The 16,290-nt window shown below is 41.5% G+C and overlaps 1 protein-coding gene and 1 pseudogene across 1 annotated transcript; both read left to right on the top strand.

The window, feature by feature from the left end:
* Nucleotides 1–437: 437 nt before the first annotated feature.
* LOC123102466 (receptor-like protein EIX2) lies at nt 438–3,704 on the top strand. The gene has a single exon (XM_044523839.1). It carries the CDS (start codon nt 438–440, stop codon nt 3,405–3,407), a length of 2,970 nt encoding a protein of 989 aa, XP_044379774.1. The 3' UTR covers nt 3,408–3,704.
* Nucleotides 3,705–9,993: 6,289 nt separating this feature from the next.
* On the top strand, nt 9,994–13,486 carry LOC123102112 (MDIS1-interacting receptor like kinase 2-like; annotated as a pseudogene).
* Nucleotides 13,487–16,290: the final 2,804 nt, after the last annotated feature.

Genomic DNA, 16,290 nt, shown 5'->3' with positions numbered 1-16,290 from the left:
CCTGAGTTACTTGTACACGTCCCAGTAAAGATCAAACAGCAGAAGCAAAAATTTCCTTGATCAAAGCCTGAACACCAGTTCATCAAAAGAAAAACACACAGATCAAACAGCAGAAACTACTAAAATAGTATAACCAGAAAAAACGCCAAGAAGAGACAACAGAGGCTCTACTTTTGCCGTCCATATCCATACTCTATTTCCTAACGACTACTGTACTAGGGACGACCCACAAGTCGTGGTCTCGTTGGTTAAATTTAGTCTCCTTGACTGTGATGAACACGGCAGACGCTGAGCATGGGACGACCGACCGAGGGGTTGACGCTGACATGCAACGATCCCCAGCTACTCTCCAGTGGAAACATCCCTTTAATTTTTTGTCCGACCTGGCGACAAGCCTTCTTAAAATCATGCGTGCTGAAGGCGAAACATACATCGCAATGGCCACAACTCCACCATCTTCCACGAGCTACCTGCTCATCATCCTAGCCCTAGCCCTAGCACTAGCAGCCTCTGCCGTCGCTGCTGCAAGTGGAAACGGGAGCTGCATCCCGGCAGAGAGGGCGGCGCTGCTCGCATTCAAGGCCGCCATCACAAGCGACCCGGCGAACCTCCTCGGCTCGTGGCATCATGGCCACGACTGCTGCCAATGGGGCGGCGTGAGGTGCCACAGCCGGACAGGCCACGTCGTCAAGCTCGACCTCCACAACGAATTCGTCGAACAAGATTACGCTTCTTTTTGGTTCCCTGGTAACCATTCGCTGCATGGCCAGATAAGTTCTTCGCTGCTCGCTCTGCCCCATCTCAAGCATCTGAACCTTAGCGGGAACATGGTTCTCGGAGATGGAAGGCCTATACCAGAGTTCATGGGTTCCCTCCGGAGATTGACACACCTTGACCTATCTTCCTTGAATTTCAGTGGTAGACTGCCTCCTCAGCTAGGCAACCTATCCAAACTCGTGTATCTTGACATAAACTGTGGTAGGACCTCTGATATGATGACATACTCAATGGATATTTCTTGGTTAGCCCGTCTCCCCTCACTCAAGCATCTCGACATGGGCGGTGTGAACCTTAGCGCAGCGGTACACTGGGTTCACACACTAAACAAGCTTCCGAACCTGGTTGTGTTGGAACTCAATTATTGTGGCCTTAATGATTATAGTGGGAGTACGTCTCTCCTACTCCATAACCTCACGCTTCTTGAGGAACTTGATCTCTCAAACAACCATTTAAACAGTCCAGCTGTAAAGAATTGGCTTTGGGGTTTAACAAGCCTCAAAAGCCTAATCATATACGGTGCTGAATTAGGGGGAGCTTTTCCTCCCGAGTTGGGAAACTTGACCTTATTAGAGACCCTTGACCTGTCATTCAACCACATCAAAGGGATGATACCGGCGACTCTGAAAAAGGTGTGTAACTTGAGATATCTAGACCTCGAAGTGAACAACATTGATGGGGACATATCAGAACTAATTCAAAGGCTACCAAATTGTTCTTCTAAGAATCTGCAAGTCCAGACTTTGGGAGAGACCAACATCACAGGGACAACTTTACAATCACTTGTAAACCTATCCAGCTTAAACACGCTTGAACTTGGTTTCAACCACTTGAGAGGTTCTGTGCCCGTGGAGATTGGGACACTTACAAATTTGACCAACTTGTCCCTTAAGTTTAACAAACTTACTGGTGTGATATCTGAGGATCATTTTTCTGGTCTGACGAATTTAAAACAAATTGACTTGTCTTATAATAATGGTTTGGCAGTCATCGTGGGTTCGGACTGGGAACCTCCCTTCAACTTGCAATTGACAAGGCTTGCATCTTGTCATTTGGGCCCCCAGTTCCCTAAATGGCTGCGATCGCAAAAAGGCATTGTACTTCTTGATATTTCAAACGCAGGTATCACAGATAGGATCCCATATTGGTTCTGGACTACCTTTTCGGATGCCCAGTTTTTAAATGTCTCATTTAACCAAATTAGTGGTGAGCTGCCACCTAATTTGGACTTCATGTCAATGGAAGTACTTTTTCTCCAGTCAAATCATCTAACTGGTTTGGTACCACAATTACCAAGAACAATTGTATTCTTGGACATCTCCAGAAATTGTTCAAGTGGGTTTGTGCCATCAAATTCACAAGCTCCATCTTTAGAGGCTGTCGTTCTCTTTTCCAACTGTATAATTGGGGCTATTCCAAGGTCATTTTGTCAGTGGTCAAATCTGCGGCTCTTAGATCTTTCAAACAATCAGCTTGTAGGGCAACTTCCCGACTGTGGCAGAAAAGAAACGAGACGATGGCATAACACAAGCAACAACATTTCAAGGGTCAGAATCACAAGCCATTTCGGTTTGGAAGTCCGTACTCTCCTTGTAAGCAACAATAGTCTTTCAGGTGGATTCCCTTCACTCCTACGACGGTGCCGAAATCTTCTTTTCCTCGACCTAGCTCAAAATAAATTGAGTGGAGAGCTACCTGCATGGATTAGTGATCGAATGGCAGCTTTGATCATGCTACGCTTAAGATCGAACAACTTCTCAGGTCACGTTCCAATTGAAATAACCGGACTTCTTGCTCTTCGCATCCTTGACCTAGCTAATAACACCTTTTATGGGGATATTCCACAAAGTTTAGTGAATTTCAAAGCTTTGACTGCCATTAATGAAGCTGTAGATCCAGAAAACAATCCTTTCACAGAAGAATATATTGGAGCGATGTCGTACGACAATATGGGGCTGACTGGTGATAGTTTATCAGTTGTCATAAAAGGCCAAGTGCTTGCCTACAGGGAGAATAGTGTATATTTGATGAGTATTGATTTATCCTGCAACAGTTTTACTGGACAAATCCCAGAAGATATTAGCTCTCTTGTTGGACTCATAAACCTGAATTTGTCATCAAACTTCTTGAGCGGAAATATCCCATACAAGATTGGAAATCTGCAAGCACTCGAGTCTCTTGATCTCTCAAAGAACCAGCTTTCTGGTGAAATTCCCTTGGGCTTATCAAATTTGACATCATTGAGCTATATGAACTTGTCATATAATGGTCTATCAGGTAGAATACCATTGGGGCGTCAACTAGATACCCTTAAAACAGATGATCCAGCTTCTATGTACATTGGCAACCCTGCTCTTTGTGGACGTCCCCTTCCAAAGCAATGTCTTGGAGATCAACCAACTCAAGGAGATTCAGTAAGATGGGATACATATGGTCAATCTCAAATGGATATTTTGTTTAGCCTGATTGTGGGGTTTGTGGTAGGCCTCTGGATGGTAATTTGTGGCCTTGTGTTCATGAAGAAATGGAGGTACACTTATTTCAGGTTACTTGATAAGTTATCTGACAAGGTCTATGTCATCTCTGTTGTTACTTGGCACAAATGGTCCAGAAACATTGGCGAAAATTAAGCTACTTAGCTACACAAATAAGGAGGATGCAGAACTTAATATTATATTAATTTTCTGTGTCATGCTTTCTCATTGAGAATATCATCACTGTAAGGTGAAGTCAATGTATCTCGTTGTTAAACATACACGTTCTGTACTCAGAGGAGATTATAGGTTGTACTCGTGAGACGATATACATTGGTTGTTTAACTTAGACTTATCTCATGTAACCGATTGTATCTCTTCTCTATCCCTTGTCTCCCAAGTATGTAATCTCAACAACCTGTACGCATATACCAGAGTTAAGCGCCTGGCTATATAAACACGCACCCGTCGCCCTCGGTATGGTACGACGTTTCCCTAAACTTTTTGAATGTTAAAGTTTGCTTGTTGTGCTTGTTACAGTAGATGTTATGGTGCCAACCAGAGTCATGTAACTTGTGTACGGTGTCTTATAAACCTACACGTATCTAGATTAGGTGTTTATTAAGTTTAACCAACTTAATCTAGAGATATGAGTCGGTTGTAACAATGTAAATCTCTTGACCAGAGTTATCGGTCCCCTTGAATAAATTCCACGTGGCCTCTCTCAAGAGGTTACAACGCTTTACCAAAACTATCAGGAGTTGAATGCACCAATGGTTTTGGTCACAAAACTATTGATTTGGGCTCACTTTGGTCGCAGTCATGTCACGCTAGCTAGCGCCATGGCAGCATAATTAGGGGCGTGGCATACAGGTGGGCTGCGGTGGCCGTCCTCCTATTCCTTAACAAGTCAGGGGCGTGGCACACAATACTTCAGAATGCGATAGTACAAGCAGAACTTGACTCAAACAGCCAACATGCTAGCTATGAATTATCTCGACACATCTTACAAAAGCACCAAAATATGACCATGGAAATTGAGACAAAGCGATGCATCAGTCAAGCCTCACTCCGATCATCCGCCGCCTCGTTCTCACCGCCGCTACTCATCGGTGGGTGATGCGCTCGGTTCAGCGATCATGTGGCATAGCTCAGATGGGAGGCGTTTCCAGAAGCCCAAGCATTTATAAACGATGTCCTTAAAAGTTAGTCAGACACTAAGGTTGCCAGAGCCACCGATAACTTCCGTACCCAACATAGGTTGCCGCTACAACTGCAGATACATTACTTTAGAGGAATATGATCACTTTTTCCTAAAAGTAAAGAGCCAGCAAAATGCATGTTCTAGATGACGGTACCTCATTGCTATGTCGAATTCCTCTATTTCCAATCACTCCAAAAGGGGACACTGAATAATTTCCACTATAGTGGGCTTCTTATTTCCAATCCCTCCAAAAACCTGATACTTCAAAACGTGACGAAAATCGTTACTTGTTAAAAAAATGCCCGAAACATCGAATTCCTTCTACTATACCATTTGAAAACGGCAAAAAAAATTGAAACTTGAAAACGGGATGAAAATTTTCATTGGCCTAAAAAATACCCGAAACACTGAAATCCCTGGGCTATGCCTTTTGAAAATATAGCCCAAAAACACGAAACTTTGAAATTGGAAAAAACTCCTCGCCAGTCCAAAAAATGCTCCAAATCACCGAAATCCATGGTGTATACCTTTTGAAAATAGTCCAAAAAATGCTTCAAAATACGTGGGCTATACCCTTTCGAAACGACCCAAAAATCCTCACGGGTCCAAAAAATGCCCTAAAACACCAAAATCCGAAGGCTAGAGCCTTTGGAAATGACCCAAAAATGTGCGTATTCCAATGTGAATGAAAATTCGCACGGGTTCAAAAACGATTTTTTCTTTGAAATGGGACAAAAATCTTTGCCGGTCCGAAAAATGCTTCGGAGCTCTGAAATATGTGGTCTATACCCTTTAGAAATTGGGCACAAACGTGAAACTTCGAAACATGGCGAAAAACCTCGTCAGTCCAAAACATGCTCTAGAGCACCTAAATTCATGGGCTACCCTTTGGAAATGGCCCCATAATGTAAAACTTTGGAACGGTATGAAATACTCACCGGTCCAAAAAAAAGCTCTCGAACACCGAAATCCATGGGCTATACCTTTCGAAAACGGCCCAAAAACTTGAAATGCCATTTGGAAATGGCTCAAAAACTTGAAACTTTGAAATGGGACGAAATAGCTCACCGGTCAACAAATGCCCCGAAACACCAAAATCTGTGGGCTACATATCCTTTGAAATGTGGCTAAAAAACGTAAAACTTTAAAATGAGATAAAAATCCCCAGAGCTCCAGTAAATGCCCCGAAACACCGAAATCCATGGGCAATACCCTTTCGAAATGGCGCAAAAATGTGAAACTTCGAAACGGGACGAAAATCTTCACGGGTCCAAAAAAATGCCCCAAAAAAGTGCCGAGGCGCTGGCCGGCGCGTGCGTGTGGGGGCAGGTTGGGGGTCTGATTGCTTTTGTTTTTTAGATCTAGGGTGTATGTGTTTTTTTTTTGCTAAGTCAATTCCTTACAATCTGGCCCCACTTGTAAAAAAGTGATTAAACGGGCTAAATCATCCGATCAGTGCTTTTTGCAACGACCTAACAGATTTTTTGGTGTTTTCTGCACGGATTAACGAGTTGGTGGTTTCCTGCAAACTAAGCCGCAAATGTGGTGGTTTCTTGCAATTGACTCATTCGTCAGACTCCACAAGAAATTTATTTGTAATGAAACAGTAGTGTTAGTTCACAGTTTCAGAGCACGAACATATAGTCCATGTTACTAATGTAGTTAATGAACGGAATCTACCCATTTATACCTATAGACATATTGTAAACTCGTACTAGTCCCTCCGTTCCTAAATATAAGTCTTTCTAGACATTTCAATATGAACTACATACGGAGCAAAATGAGTGAATCTACACTTTAAACTATGTCTATATACATTTGTATGTAGTTCATATTGAAATCTTTATAAAGAATTATATTTACGAATGGAGGGAGTAGAATTTAAATTGCAGTAATGCAGGAGAGGAGAAAGGGTTGCAGTGGTAGTCTGCTATGAGGTTTCGTCTTTATACTCCCTATATACGGACTGCGCGTCAGTCAATAATAGGAGGCCAAATGCTCGATCCGTAGTAGAATGGACCGGAAGAGAAAATATATCAAAGTTGGAGACTTGTCATACAGTGTTAGAGTACAACAGCTACTCCATGCATGTTAATTATGTCAACTAGTCATCAACCCGTGCAGCTGCACGGGCTAGGGACTTGTGTCCAAAAACACGGTGTTTAATATACTTTGGAAAAATAATAAATGTCGAATAGCATTTATAATTTCTAATTATAAGTGTACTTTTTAAAATCACGGTCACATTGTTTAGCCTTTCAACGAATGCACAACCATAATTAGTGTCAATGTATAAATTGATGCATGTACAGTACATAATGGTGGAAACAATACTGGCAAAAATGATACATGATTGAAAAATAGAAAGGTACAACCTGATTGATATTTTGGTAAAACGACACAATTTTTGCAGCTGTAAATTTTGTCTCAGTTACCTTTATCAATTTGAGATAATTGGGATTGTTTTTTGTTGTCCGGTAATAAAAAATAGTTATGTCCTTTCAGAGTAGTTTAAGTCAGTACTCTTCTCCTAAGGCATGAAGTATTATAAATGGTTGCGAGTGTACATTGTTTAGTCAATATATAAATTCTTATCCATTAGTAAATTATCAGAAGTGTTGATTCTTTATTTACAAAAATTAGATGGTTACAAAACTTTAAAATCATTTACTCTCTTTGAGACGTGCACATAGATGTCACACATCATTTACTCTCTTTTTTATGCAGCAACTTTTTGGACTTAGAAATAACAATTGCTCAGTGCCTGAGAAATAACAATTTAAAATATTCTAATGCAATACGGGTTAAGATTACAATGTTGTTTATATGAATTATTTGAAAAAAACCAATACAAAAGGGTTTCGGAAATATTTTTTGAATTATATAGGTCATAACTAGAGTTAGAAAATTTTAGTCCGCAAATTGTGTACTTCAAAAATTTATTAGGGAAATATATACCCTAAGTTTTTTTGTGGGATAGGTGAAGCTAAAATACCCTTAAAAGTAGAAGTACCGAAGTAGGTTACATGACCATGCATAACTTTAATGTTTATCTTTTTGCGTTTTGCCTACAATCACAGACTTTTGCAGAACCTCACATCATCTAGGTGAGAAGAAGTTGCGGTCGAGGGACAAAACCGAAAATAACTGACAAAACCATGCACTGTATTATATCCTAAACAGAGTAAAAAATTAACTTTCTTTTTTCAAGGGTGTTTCCTATAACTCTTTGTTTTTTATGTTCCATATTAAATCTCTTTTTGCGTGGTAGTCCGAGTTAACTCTATTGTTTGTGAAAAAAAACACGTACGTATTTTTTTGAGAACACAGTATGTATCACTTGTACGCATACATCCTGTATTGTGACTGAATCTTGTACATATACCCATGCAGATCCCCAACTCCGCCTTGGATAAGACCCTCCTATAAACATGTAAAATATTTGCAAACAAATATATCACATGCATCAGATTTATTATACGGTTCCATATCGCTAACACTCTAAAGTACAACAGGCAGGCAGGCAGACTGCTTGATTGATTTTATCTACGTGCAGTACATAACTACGTACATACGTCTGCAGCCGTGTAGGCGTACATACATGATCTTGCTTCAGCTGGCTACAATCGGCTCGATATAGGCGGAACGTCTTGGCGACTTCTCTTAACGAACACGAAATACAATGATGGATTGCCTGTGTGCTAGCTTCCTTAGGTTAGCTTGCACTTGTACGTGTATACCTCCTGGGATGAATCGATCTAGCAAGCTAAAACCAACATGTGCATGCATCAAATATCTGTTTACCTGAAACTTACGATGTGCGCGAAAGATGTTGGCTAGAAAACGTGTTGGTACGGGGGTCTTCTTTTTATTGATTTTACTTGGTGGCTGGCCGTAACATGTCTAGGACATATTTTTTCTATTGACTTGCGGATGGACCCGTTTTTATTGCGTAACCTTATAGGACTCTTATGTGAAACATCTAGATTTCTTTTAATCCTAGTCGTATATTCAAAAATCCTACGGTTATTATTGTTGTTTCTCTAGAATTAACGTGTAGCCTCGTATGGTGCTTCCAATTAGTATATATATATATAAGAACTTCCATTGACAGTGAACGCACACATGTACTACATTCATGTGCGTTGCCTGCTTGCAGTTCAAGTCCTTCATGGACTGACACTGGACGGACCAAACTCCCTGCATTACACGTATGTATGCATCCCAGGTACATTAATACTGCCTCCGTCCGGAAAAGCTTGTCCCAAGCTTGTCTCTCAAATGGATGTATCTAGCACTAATTTGGTGATAGATACATCCATTTGAGGGACAAGCTTTTTCGGACGGAGGGAGTATGATTTTAATCTGAACCTTTAAAATCTATAAGCAACATATCAGATGGTTTTGCCTAGGTTAGAAATGTTATTGCTCGTTTGCCTCTTAGTTTAATATAAGAGATAGATTTTAATTTGCGGGCACATAAAACTATCACAATAAATCTGATGATCGAGATTGTATCAACCATCTTTCTAAAAAAAGTTGAAGTGAAGTGAGGCGAAACTTGGTGTGGTCTTGCAGCACGACTTGTGGTCTTGTAGTCTTGTGTGTGCAAACAACGAAGACTTAAGGGAGGTTTATGGTCTGGTCTTCGCATTCATGCAGGCTGCCAGATCACCATTATTTGATAGAGGGCTGACCTAGCTAGCTATATTGGCAATTGTCATGCGGCACACTTGTGCTGCATAGCTCACACACACATGAATGATAGCACCAGCAGATTCGACTCAATTGATGTGTGTCGACTGACTTAGAGGACCTCAATATAAATACAAGTTCCGTGTGTACCCCAATATAAACGCATGCATGTACTACATTCATATGCCTTGCCTGATTGCAGGTCAAAGTCCTTCATGGACCGCCACCGGACGGACCAGACTCCCTGTGTTACAATCTCAGGTACATTAATTTAATTTCTAAACCTCAGCCTTTTAAAATATATAAGCGACATATCATATGGTTTTGCATATGTGAAGAATGTGATTGCTCGTTTGCCTCTTAGTTTAATAATAATATGATAGATAGATTTTAATTTGCGGGCACATAAACCTATAGCAATAAACCTGATGATCGAGATTGTATCAATCATCTTTCTGAAAAAAATTGAAGTGCACTGAGACGAAACTTGGTGTGGTATCATTTGGTGCTCGTGTGAAAAGACAGGACTTTAGTCATGCAGCACGACTTGTGGTCTTGTAGTCTTGTGTGTGTGGAAAGGACCAAGACTTATGCAAGGTCTATGGTCTGGTCTTAGCATTCATGCAGGCTGGCAGATCACCATTATTTGATGGGCCTGGATAGAGGGCTCACCTAGCTAGCTATATTGGCAATTGCCATGCGGTTTCGACTCAATTGATGTGTGTTGACTGACTTAGATGACCTCGTAACTACGGTTGGTGCACTGGTCAAATAAATAGAGTTGCCCTCTGCATGGAATCACGTCCCCAAACCAAACACAACATGCAAACACTAGGCTGCAAAATGCGAGCTCTGTTCCATCTCTGTCTGTTGCTCCTGCCGTGCCTTCTTCTCCAAGAAGAAGCACAAGCGGCGCGGCCTGGAGGGATCTCACTAAGGTCCCAACAAATGGCCCTCCTCCACTAGAAAGCTACTCTTGCAAGCCCACCGCTGCAGATGAGCTCTTGGCAGGAGAACACCAGCCCCTGCAACTGGACAGGCTTAATGTGTACGGCTGTTCGCCATGGCCGCCACATGCCCTGGGTGGTGACCAACATCTCTCTGCCAGATGCTGGCATCCATGGAAAGCTTGGTGAGCTCAACTTTTCGGCTCTTCCATTCCTCTCATATATCAACCTTCATAACAATAGTCTCCATGGTGCACTACCCACTAGTATCAGCTCGCTGTCAGCACTTTTAGAACTCAACCTTGAGCAGAACCAGCTCGTAGGGAAAATTCCTTGTGAGATGGGTGACCTGCAAAGTCTCATGTTGTTTGATCTCTCATTAACAAACTCACAGGACATATCCCTGCATCTCTTGGTAACCTAACAATGTTAAGTCAACTTGGCATTCACCAAAACATGGTATCAGTTCTCATTCCTGAAGAGATTGGAAGGCTTGTCAACCTCCAAGTTTTGCAACTAAGCAACAACAACTTAAGCGGTTTGATACCGAAAACCATTGGTAATCTGACCCAGCTAAATACTTTGTACCTGTTTGGTTATCATCTTTCAGGACCTATACCAAAAGAACTAGGCAGGCTAGTCCATATGCAAAGTCTTGAGCTTAATTCAAATGATTTATCGGGGCCAATTCCAGTCTCCATAACCAATCTCACTAAGATGAACAAATTTTTTCTCTATCATAATCAAATCACAGGTTCCATCCGCCCGACAATAGGAAATCTTAATATGCTGAATATACTTTGTCTCTATCGAAATCAAATAACTGGTTCAATACCCCCAGGACTAGGAAACCTCACTTTGCTAAATAAGCTTTTTCTCTATACAAATAAAATCACAGGGCCGATGCCTTCAAAAGTGGGCGGCTTGCTGAATCTCCAAGGATTATACTTGTCCGAGAACCAAATATTTGGCTCTCTTCCTGACAACTTAGGAAATATTACCAAGTTACTTGCATTATCCCTCTCTGATAATCAGATAACCAGTCTCATTCCCCAAGAGATTGGCAATCTAATGAACCTCAAGTATTTAGGCTTGTATCTTAACCAAATTTCGGGATCAATCCCAAAAACTTTTGGGAAGTTGCAAAGTGTCCAAGATTTGCAACTCTTTGATAACAATCTGCCAGGTTCTCTTCCTCAAGAAGTAGGACATCTCACAAGCCTTATTAAACTTGGGTTGTCTAACAACTCACTTTCAGGAACTTTACCCGCAAATATATATTCAGGTGGTAGACTTCAATCCATCGGCATATCTTTTAATATGTTCGGTGGCCTAATTCCACGGATTTAAAGACATGTGCGAGTTTGGTTGAAATCGATCCTCAGTGGAACCAACTAACATGAGATTTATCTCAACATTTTGGTGTGTACCCACAACTAAAAGACATGGGCTTGACATCAAATAGATTCTCTGGGAAAATCACATGAAATCTAGGTGCATGTACCCAATTAACGGTATTACATCTAGCACAAAATAAAGTCACTGGTTCCATACCTCCAATCCTTTCTAGATTGTCCAACCTAGAAGAACTAACACTCGATTCTAATCATCTTAACGGTGAGATTCCACCAGAAATCTGTACTTTAGAAAATCTATATATACTGAACCTATCACCAAACCAACTATCTGGACCCATACCCATACAAATACAAAAGCGAAGCAACTCAGGATACCTTGATATATCTGGGAATAGACTGGGTGGATTAATATCGGAGGAACTAGGGGGTTGCACAAAATTGCAATCCTTGAAGATTAACAACAACAACTTTAGTGGGAGTTTGCCTGGTGCGATTGGAAATTTAGAAGGCCTGCAAATCATGCTAGATGTGAGCAACAATAACCTCACTGATGTGTTACCACGGCAACTCGGGAAGTTGGAGATGCTAGAATTTCTGAATTTATCACATAATCAGTTCAGTGGGAGCATCCCATCATCCTTTGCAAACATTGTGAGCCTTTCAACAGTCGATGTGTCCTACAACGACTTGGAAGGACCAATCCCAATAACAAGGCTACTAAAAAATGCTTCAACAAGTTGGTTTCTTCCAAATAAATGTCTATGTGGTAACCTCTCTAGCATGCCACCTTGTTATTCAACCCCAGTAGCTGCTCACAAAAAGGGGAAGTTACTTGGTTTGATTTTGCCAATTGTTCTTGTGATGGCTGTCAGCATTGTTGCGACAACTGTTGTCATAATAATACTTACTCGTATGAAGAGAAAACCACAAGAAAGTGTTACCACTAAAGCAAGGGGTGTATTCTCCGTTCGGAATTTTGATGGAAGATTAGCATTTGATGATATTGTAAGGGCAACAGAAGACTTTGATGATAAGTACATCATTGGAATAGGAGGATACGACAAAGTCTACAAGGCACAACTCCAAGACGGGCAGCTAGTTGCTATCAAGAGGCTTCATCAGGTCGAAGAAGAGTTGGAAGATGAAAGAAGATTCCATAGTGAAATGGAAATCTTAACACAAATCCGACAACGAAGCATTGTCAAAATGTATTGATTCTGCTCCCATCCAGCGTATACATTTCTAATCTATGACTACATTCAACAGGGAAGCCTCCACAAGACATTGGAAAATGAGGAGCTAGCAAAGGAATTGAATTGGCACAAGAGAATTGTTGTTGCAAATGATGTGGCTCAAGCAGTATCTTGTTTGCACCATGAATGCAGTCCACCTATAATACATCGAGATATCACAAGCAATAACATCTTACTTGACACACCCTTGAAGGCTTTTGTCTCAGATTTTGGCACAACAAGGATTCTTAAGTCCGATTCATCAAACTGGAGCACACTAGCAGGAACATATGGCTACATTGCTCTTGGTATGTAGTAGTATATCTTTCTTCTCACGTCAGAAGCATTCATCTCTGACCACTTTGTTTGTAATTCTAATGTTTAATTTGATATTGTGCAGAAATGGCATACACGTCTGTTGTGACTGAGAAATGTGACGTCTATAGCTTTGGCGTGGTTGTGCTAGAGTTAGTGATGGGAAAGCATCCAAGGGAACTATTAGATGGTATCTCAAGCGGGGAACAAGATGTGCTGGTGAAAGATATTCTAGACCAACCGCCGACAACACCAACAACAACAGAAGAGGATAGCTTGGCTCTGCTCGTCAACCTGGACTGGAAACTTCTCCGCAAGCAAGGCCAACCATGCGGGAGGCATACCAAGCACTCATCCAATGATCATCCTCTAGTCATTGTCAAGTGTGTTGAATGAATCTAGCACCTTGTCTTGTTAATTGTAGATTTCATTTTCTTCTTTTACACATGAAAGAATGGTCGATGTGGTGGACAATGGTGTGTAATCGCCATGTCAGTGTGGACCACTCCACGAGTTTGTTTGTACAATGTCCGAGTCTTGTGCTGTCGTAAGTTGTGCGCCCACGTGATCCCAGACTTGTGCAATGGCACGACTCGCACGAGGTCACGTTTACAGTTCTCTTGTTCAAGTTTGTTATCTTCAAATAAGAGAAGAGAAAACACGAGAAAAGCTGCAGAAGTTTGAGCAGTGCAAGGCACTTGTGCCCCTCTCTCAAATTTCCTTACCACGCGAGTTTGTGTCTTTGTCTATTCAGTGCTGAAATTTGAAGTTTCAGGAAGCAATGAAGCATGTCTGATGGTCTGGCGTCAATGACGATAGTTGACGATAGTTGGCGTCAATGACGAGTGGGTGCATACTACTCCCTCCGTCCCATAATATAAGAACGTTTTTGACATTAGTGTACTGTTAAAAACGTTCTTATATTTTGGGACAGAGGGAGTAACACACACGTAATCAAATCCTAAGAACAGACACCGCAATAACCAGTTAACCACCACACTGTCAGTCACTAGCACTGGCAGCACAATAATCTCATATAAAGGTTCAGAGTTTGGAGGCAAGCACAGTCTTAAATTGCTCAAGAGCTGTCCTAACAGCCCCAGAAGGTCACTGGTCCTTTGAAACGGAAGTGCTGGCAAGCCTGAGAAGCAGGTCGACACTTACTCCATAGTGGTCATCATGGTGGCACCATCGTCGAAGGAGATGTAGGCTTCAATATGAGGGGCGGCGCTGGTGGACGGTGGAGCTCACTGTCGATGTGCAGGCTTCTTCATATGGTGGCCTTGCGGTGCATGGATTTCAGCAAGTTGGTTAAGCAGTTCATTCGCCTACCAACAGGATTTTGTTTACTGAAACCATAGATATATACATGCCATAAATTTGTTACGAATTGCTGAGATGGTGTAAAAGAAAATGAGACTACTTGCTTATTGATGACACGAAATGTTAATTGGTGTCACTGAAGTCAGCTCTGGTGCTTACATGGTGTGTAATTGCCAAAATGTTAATTAAGCAGTTTGGAACGCCTTTGTCACTGAAGTCAGCTCTCTAGTATTTTACATGGTGTGACAATGCAGTGTTTAGAGGTAGTTGACAATTGGACAAGAATTCCCTGTTGCCTAGAAATAGCGTTATTTTTCAGTTTAATAAGAAAACAAAAGGACAATGGTTGCAGTGCATACACACGCGCACGCAACTTTTGGCGCCGTCCCAAGAAAACCAGAGCAGCGAGTTTTGCTGCCCTGATGTCAAACTCTGTTTTACTTGTTACCATGCCTGAAAAGTGAAAAATAGTACGGAGTAAATTTGTGTTAGTTTGTTGGCAGAAGTGATGGTTGCACTGTTTAATTTGATTTGATTTGTCAGTGCCAAGAAGGGCACATCGAGTTTTATTTTATTTATTTTAATTGAATCAATGAATATTTTTGTATATAGAAAGCTAATGCATCTAACCTATTATTCACAAGAGTACTAGTTGTTGATTCGTTCAACGGTAATGGTTTTACCTTTGGTGAGCCATCTTGGAGGTCCGCAAAGCTGCATATCAGCGATGGAGCCGCTACGAGCTCGGGTGTGAAGGTGATCCGTCATTTTTCCCTTTAGTGGCTACTGTCGTTGTTTCAGAGGCAGGTGACGGGTGTTGGTGTCAAGTTCAGAGGTTTTTTCAATCTTGACTGTAATTTTACTTCTCGGTTGTTGTTCCTTTGTGCAAAGGCTAGCTTTCTGCTGTCTTTTCAGTTTTGCCAGGTCGGTTACATGACTTGTACTATGATACCTATGATACAAATGAGACATGTATTACCATGCAAAAAAAAGAGTACTAGTTGATGAATGCGATTAAGAATAAAAAGAAAGTGAAATCAAAATTTGTTAGCTTATTCTCTCAGTTTTTAGTATTATACAGGGTGAATGATGGGGTCCAAATGAAGTAATAATCCTAATAAAAAGCATGACAAAGGAAAACTTTTGAGGAGTTAAGCCATCTTAAGAGTTCAACTAGAGATGCCCTTAGTACTCAATTTTATCTCTTGATCAGTTATATCCTGAACTAAACAAAACAACCGGCAAGCTTATCAAGAAACTGAGGCCAAGATTGCCATTCGTCGATGCTCACCTTCCACGCCGGCGAGCTCATCAAGGACGAAACATCCACCCGTCTCACGGATTTCCATCCCCGGAAGGCATCCTCTTCCTCACAGATCAACTTGTTCTTTGTGTGTCATGGAGTTTCTCCCTCTCATATGTAATCTGACCCACGTGATTGGTAACTATACATTCACATTTGTATTTCAGACAATAAGTTCATAGTATTATTTTATTATGGTGCAATTATGCTAGTGAGCGTTAATAAATTAAATATGTAGCTTTCTCCATTCTTTGTCATGCAGAGTCTTTTTTGGTTGATGAAAGATGTGAGAGCTAACGAGAGGCCGGACAGAGTACACGACTCCTGCTGCAGTTTTTGGTTGATTTTAGAGTATTCTATTCTTGGGCACACGACTCCTATTTAGTTCTTCTTACATCATGCTCCTGTATATCGATGCTTCCCCAAATGGGCCGACGCAAGTGTCACATGGGCCAGCCAAGGCACCTCGGGGAAGCTAGCACCGCTATGTACTGTTCCCCATACACCTGTGTGTTACTTTTCCCTCACGTTAGGGTTTTTTGCTCTCGGCAGCGATCCTAGCCGCCGTTGAGATCGCTTCTTCCCTCCCGCCGATCTGCTCCAGGGAACCAGTTCGGGCTGACTCAGGGGTGTTCCTCGGAACGCTGCCCGGCCTTGGCTAT

This window comes from Triticum aestivum, chromosome 1B (genome assembly GCF_018294505.1).
Source record: "Triticum aestivum cultivar Chinese Spring chromosome 1B, IWGSC CS RefSeq v2.1, whole genome shotgun sequence".
Taxonomy (NCBI): Eukaryota; Viridiplantae; Streptophyta; class Magnoliopsida; order Poales; family Poaceae; genus Triticum; species Triticum aestivum.
Note: the sequence above shows the minus strand (reverse complement) of the source record. Positions and strands in the feature narration are given on the sequence as shown.

Bases quoted from the DNA above. Each gene is read 5' to 3' on its own strand.
- LOC123102466 (XM_044523839.1), top strand. From the start codon at position 438: ATGGCCACAACTCCACCATCTTCCACGAGCTACCTGCTCATCATCCTA.